At 38.7% G+C, this 6,824-nt stretch overlaps 1 protein-coding gene across 1 annotated transcript in view; it reads left to right on the top strand.

Moving 5' to 3' along the window:
* The first annotated feature begins 1,513 nt into the window (after positions 1 to 1,513).
* si:dkey-246g23.2 (solute carrier family 66 member 2) overlaps positions 1,514 to 6,824 on the top strand; it is a 49,014-nt gene continuing 43,703 nt past the window's right edge. Inside the window, exons 1-3 of the mRNA XM_035157040.2 lie at positions 1,514 to 1,667; positions 5,881 to 6,127; positions 6,396 to 6,529. Of these exons, the coding sequence (XP_035012931.1) occupies positions 5,919 to 6,127; positions 6,396 to 6,529 (343 nt within the window). The 5' untranslated portion in view covers positions 1,514 to 1,667; positions 5,881 to 5,918. The remainder of the gene's footprint in view (positions 1,668 to 5,880; positions 6,128 to 6,395; positions 6,530 to 6,824) is intronic.

Below are 6,824 nucleotides of genomic sequence, written 5' to 3'. Positions count from 1 at the left end.
CGCGAGAGTTGACCCGCGTGTGGGAGTTGTAGTTTTTAAGGACCTTGTAGTTTACTTATCCTCGTGGCCTCAGGAACTTTCAGTGCTCCTTGTATGTTTAATACTCACAATGTTTGTCTACGTATATTATATTTATTTTACATTATTATTATTACCTATCTGCAAATGCACATTAGGAGGACACTGTTTTCCTTATGGGGACAAAATAAAATCCTCATCAATCATTTAACTTTATTGTGAAGAGATGTTTCGGTTAAGATGTTTTACTTCAGTGGAATAAAAACCTTTAAATCATGTGTCAACGTCACTGTCAACTTTATTAATATATATCACATTTCAAACAACTTGTTTGACCAAAGTGCTTTGCAGAGTTAACGGTATAACAAGAAAACAGCAACAGGCAATACATCATATTGATAATAAAATCAAATCTTCTGGGATGATAACTTTCTCAACTGTGTGAACATGAAGGAGTTCAGCTTTAATGTGTGTGTCTGTCTGTCTGTGTCTGTGTGTGTGTGTGTGTGTCTGTGTGTCCAAACTTTGAGTTGTATCAGTCAGCTGGACTAAACTGAGGAGGAGGAGGGGCCGCAGTGATCTACTCCACACAGTTAATGTGCAGTGACCTGGATGAATTTACATCATTTCAATATGAAGCTGTTGAGCTCAAAGCAGAATTATCAATATTAATTATCACAGTATATCGGCCACCAAAGGATTCACCGTTATTTCTGCAGGAACTCAGAGCTGATATCACTTGGTGTCACCAGATAGGACAATTCTGAATGGAGACTTTATTCATGTTAATAACAAGAATGATCCCAAAGCCACAGAGCTCATAAATGTACTATTCTGTTTTTTATTTGTTTTTCTTTTTTCTTTCCTTTTCTTTCAAATGTCATTTTAACATGTTCTTATGTTATTTAAAATATGTTCTTTCATATGAATTATATTTTAACATTGTTTTATTTTTATAAGCATGTTTTTATTTTTATCTATATTGAATATAAAGCACTTTGAGCTGCATTACTTGTATGAAATTTGTTATACAAATAAAGTTGTATTATTATTATTTATATACCTATTTACATGTATATATCTACACAAATATTCTCCTATTCTCAGTTAATTACACATAAATACTCAGATTGTATATCTGCATATTTTTGTATACATGCACACATAGTAATGGCGATTCTAATTAAATAAATGTAAAATATAAAAGTGCTTTCAAAGGTTGTAAGAGCCAAAGTTATCAAAACAAAAAAACGTGTAAGTGCTGTAAAATATACCAAAATACTAATACCTCAGTATCACAACATTAAACACACAATAAGTCACTAAATTTAAAGCAAGGAAAATACACTTACAACATTTGCTCTCTATAAATAAACAGTTTTCATACATTTGGATTCTAAATAGCATTAAATGAATATAAGTCAAAGTAATTTTCTCTGAAGCCATTGAGACCAGTGTGTGTGCGTGTTGTTGTGTGATCGGGCGCGTGCACGTGTCTCCTCCTCTCGTGAGCCCGAGATTTGAAAGTGAAGCTGTGTGAGGAACAGTGTGTGTGTGTTCTCACGCTGATACTCAGTGTGTGCGTGTGTTTGTGTGTGTGTGTTTTAGATAAAGTGGAGTCTCGGGGACGTGGATGAAGCTGAAGCCCGGTGAGTTAAACTAATATCTACTCATCTACAACATGTTCAAAGTTAAAATCTGCGGATTAAATCCTCACCGGGAGCGATGGACACTGCGCGTGTTGCGACTGAGCGTTTTAAAAACTTAAAATTACTCCTCAGGAAAACACGCACGAAGTTCCTCAGAGGATTGTAGAGAGTCGTTGTTATCTGTACTTCTGAATTCAGCTTTAGACGCGTGTTGAAGCTGCTGACGCTGTGAGTGTGTTCCTCTGTGTCATGTTACTGAAGCTGCTGCTGCTGCCGCTGCCCCAGAAGCCAAAAATTGATGTGTGAGAGCTCAGGCATGTTTGGCCCAACCCCATGAAGCTATGCTGTGCTTACATAACAACACACTTCTCTTACAGGAGGTGGATCAGTGTGTGCACTGTGTGGTTTTAAGCACACACAGACACACACACACACACTGCAGAAGGATATATCCTGGATGGTTAAATTATTGGACAATGTTTAACTTCAGTTAAACTTTATGCACGTTTTTTATTGGGTGTGTTGAGAGTTGTAAGTTTGCATCCGCTCTGCACTGTTAGTGATCTCTAAACCTTTTAAAGTTAACAAGACTCTGCAGACTGTGAATCTCCGGAGGCAGTATATGAGTGAAAATTATATATCAACAATATCAGTCGACATCAATAATTATCAGGATAAATGTCATATTATTATTATTATAAGTTTATAAACTTATTTTGATTCCTGCGTGAAGGGCTCAGTTGTAAACTCTTCTTTATTATCAGAGACTTGATAAATAGCAACACATTTCTATAAAACTGAGGTTGATCAATTTCTTCCACTGTGCTTGCTGAATGTACACACATTATATCGATATACACATTTTGTTATATTGTTATTAATGAAAATCATGTTGTTATAATTATTGATATTGTTCTGTTTCACTTGGGAAGTGTGGTCTTATGTTGTTACAACCACTGAGTAATGTGAAATAACAGATGTATAATAAGTAGATTTCCCTATGCAAAGCTGCATCTGCTGTTGTGGTGAAACAACCTTTCATCAGCAGAGAGTTGTACAAAAAGAACATTCAGAAAACCTGTTGGTGAGGTTTACTTTTTATGAAGTCACGTCTAAAGTGCTTCCTCTTCTTGTGCTGACCCAGAGTCGACTGGTTTGCTGAGCTCTTCATAACGACTCATCAGCTGACTGGCTGCCAAAGATGTTGCCTGTGGGAACAAAGGGCTCAATGTTTACATTACGCTGGCTCTCTGTTTTCGACGGGACGCATGGAAATAGTTCTGTTATGTAATAAACAAATTACACAGCCACAAGAAGAGACGCACAAGAAACACGCCACTGATATGGATTTTTGGGGGAAATGCTGATATTAGGGAGTAGACTTCACGAGTTGTACATAAATACAAGACTAGTTTTAAAAGATAGAGATTTCAAGAATAATGTCATAATATTACAAGAATAAAGTTGTAATCTACTGAGGGAAAAGTCATAATATTACTTTAAAGTTTTTGACTAAATAAGTAGCAAGCACAACCAGTTTTTGCTGGAGTATATATATATACAGTGCCTTGCATAAGTATTCACCCCTGGACTTTTTCCCATTATGTACTGTTACTAACTGGAATTCAAATAGACTTAAATAAACTTTTTCCCGTTTGATCAACAAAACATGCATAGTACTTTGGAGGTGCAAAATAAATTTTATTGTGACACAAACAATAATGAGAACAAAAAGGTGACATCTGTTGGGTGCATAAGTATTCACCCCCCTGTGTCAATACTTGGTAGAACCCCCTTTCGCTGCAATTACAGCTGCAAGTCTTTTGGGGTATGTCTCTACCAGCTTTGCACATCTAGAGATGGAAAGGTTTGTCCATTCTTCTTGGCAAAAAAGATGAAGCTCAGTCAGATTGGATGGAGACCGTCTGTGAACCGCAATCTTCAAGTCTTGCCATAGATTCTCTATTGGATTGAGGTCTGGGCTTTGACTGGGCCATTTTAAGACATTAACATTCTTTAATCCAAACCATTCCTTTGTAGCTCTGGCTGTATGTTTAGGGTCATTGTCCTGCTGGAAGATGAACCTCCGCCCCAGTCTCAAGTCTTTTGAAGACTGCATCAGATTTTCTTCAAGGATTTCCCGTATTTGGCTCCATCCATCTTTCCCTCTATTCTGACCAGTTTCCCTGTACCTGCTGAAGAGAAGCATCCCCACAGCATGATGCTACCACCACCATGTTTCACTGTTGGGATGGTGTGCTCAGGGTGATGGGCAGTGTTGGGTTTTCGCCACACATAGCGTGCATTGAGGCCAAAAGTTCAATTTTGGTCTCATCTGACCAGAGCACCTTCTTCCACATGTTTGCTGTGTCTCCCACATGGCTTCTGGCAAACTCCAAACGGGATTTTTTATGGATCCCTTTCAACAATGGCTTTCTTCTTGCCACTCTTCCATAAAGGCCAGATTTGTGGAGTAGACGACTAATAGTTGTCCTGTGGACAGATTCTCCCACCTCAGCTGTGGATCTCTGCAACTCCTCCAGAGTAACCATGGGCCTCCTGGTTGCTTCTCTGATTAATTTTCTCCTTGGTCTTCATGATGCTGTTTGTTCAGTAATGATCTCCAACAAACTCTGAGTCCGTCACAGAACAGGTGTATTTATACTGAGATTAAATTGCAGACAGGTGGACCCTATTTACTAATTATGTGACTTGCAAATGTGACTTGTGAATGCAATTGGTCGCACCAGATCTTTGTTAGGGGTTTCACAGTAAAGGGGGTGAATACATATGCACTCAACACTTTTCAGATTTTTATTTGTAAATAATTGTGAAATCCATGTAATATTTCCCCCCACTTCCAAATGATGCACTATTTTGTGTTGGTCCATTACATAAACTCACGATGAAATAAATTTTAATCTGTGGTTATACCATGACAAAATGTAGAAAAGTCCAAAGGGGGTGAATACTTATGCAAGGCACTGTATATATTTATATATATTTATTTTAGAGGGCAACGAATGGTAAGATGTTATTATCAAACTCTTATGACAAAGAAATGTAGTTGATGCTTGATATTTCACAGTGAAGAACTACTCATACAATTAATAACTATTAATAAAAAGAAAACACAAATACAACCAAATATTTACAACCTGAATTAAGAAAATAAACGTATGTACAAATGTACAATGTAAACATCAATCACATCTTTTCTGCATTTTCATGCTGTAAAATAAAAGTTTTCATATTGTAAACAATCATAAACACAGATACACGTCAGTTACAGGCTCAGACTGTTTGGACTCCACACCAACTTCAGTGCTTCTCACAGTTTGCTCAGGAAGTGTAGATCATGATTGTGTGTACACAGCAACATACTGGCAGTTACAACACATTCACAAGCCATTTCCAGTACAGAAAATAAAATGACATTCACTGTGTCTTAAATAACTATTTGTTATGTGTTAGTTTCCCCCTCAACTACCTGAACCAGTGGTGATGCAGACAGAACAGATTGGTCATATTAAGTATTAAACTGTGTGCAATGTGTTGCAGTCTGAGGAAAGTTGGTTTGTGAGACACACATGTATTTTGACTTGTTATCTCCACACTGTGGCAGCTAACACTGACTCCACCCGCCCAGGTCACATCTGCAATGCTCCCAATACCCTCCTGTCGGCTATTTAACCTTTCACTGCACTCCAATTGGTATATTTCACACCTTTGACTTGTCTTTCGCCATCCCAATAACTCATAAAGCACAAAAGTTCACTTCTACAAGCAGTTTCTGTAACATGATTATTTTATCAGTAATGTTGACGACTGCTATTTAAGTGTTTAGAAAAAAGTCATTAAATAACTAAGTAAAAACCAAACTTACTGGAAAATTCATTGAAACTACAGCAGCTAAATGGAAGCATTTTATATGTTCACCTCTGCTTTCTTACTGGGACATGTCAAAATGTCTTCTACTAAAAAGGAACGTTAGTCTAATGTTTGACGTTCATTTTATTTCCGATAGAAGTAAGGTTCATTTGACGTCAGTTAGGTCATTCCGGCTTCGGCTTAAAATAGATTTCTTCCTCATTTAAACCAGGCAAAATAAATGCATTGCCATATACAACCGACGTATTTGAATGTTATCAGATTAGTAGTGCTTGTTGCTGTTTGCAGTCATAACTGATGAATCTCGTTCTCTGTGTCCAAGCTGTGACCTCTCGACGCCCCTGAGCTTCTCTTCGCGTGATGGATGCAGAGGATGTTCTGCTGGATGATGACCTGGACGGCTCGTGGACGCTCTTGTCCTGGCTGGCGTCCTGCGTCATGGTGTTCGGAGGGGCCCTGCCCTACGTGCCGCAGTACCAGGATATCCAGAGGAGCTCCAACACTGAGGGCTTCTCCACCAGAGTGTGCCTGGTGCTGCTCGTCGCCAACATCCTGCGCATATTCTTCTGGTGAGCATGAGAGGGGAAGTGCTTTCAGAATGTTTTCTGTATATTTTCCTACTTGCTTTTGTTCGTTAAGTTCTGTCCTCGGATCATTTTGATGTCAGAAGTTAATGGAACAGGGATACATAGATTGATTATATTATCAGACGCACATGCTGCTCACTCTCCTAATTATCTTGCACAACAGAGCATCATGTAGTTTTGCCTGTACTACTTTGCTATATGTGTGTACAAGTTCCCTCCTGTGACTGGTGTTTTGTTCATTTCTTTTCAGGATAGGAAAACAGTTTGAGATGACCCTGCTGCTCCAGAGTGTGGTGATGATCCTCGCCATGTTCGCCATGCTCCACCTCTGCTGCACGGTCCACAACACCAACCGAGTGAGCACCAAGCAGCACAGACTCACAGGTAACACACTCTGTGCCAAAAAAAACATTTTGACTGACAGCCGTCACAACAAACCACGAAATATTAGCAGACACCACAACCGTATCATTTACAGGGTGAGGTGAATATTCATTTCAAGGCAGCAAATGACATATCCACCACTTCCCTGTGTCAGCAGTTTAAGTACCGAGCACTTCAACTCCTTCCGCTTGCCAAAAGATGGGGCTATTGGAAAAGCTTTCTTTTCAAGGCTGCTGTTTTCAAAATGCTTTTCCCTGCGTCAGCCACTGTTTTCCTGTCGTCTTATTTAAATTTT

Source organism: Hippoglossus stenolepis, chromosome 5, assembly GCF_022539355.2.
Source record: "Hippoglossus stenolepis isolate QCI-W04-F060 chromosome 5, HSTE1.2, whole genome shotgun sequence".
Taxonomy (NCBI): Eukaryota; Metazoa; Chordata; class Actinopteri; order Pleuronectiformes; family Pleuronectidae; genus Hippoglossus; species Hippoglossus stenolepis.
Note: the sequence above shows the minus strand (reverse complement) of the source record. Positions and strands in the feature narration are given on the sequence as shown.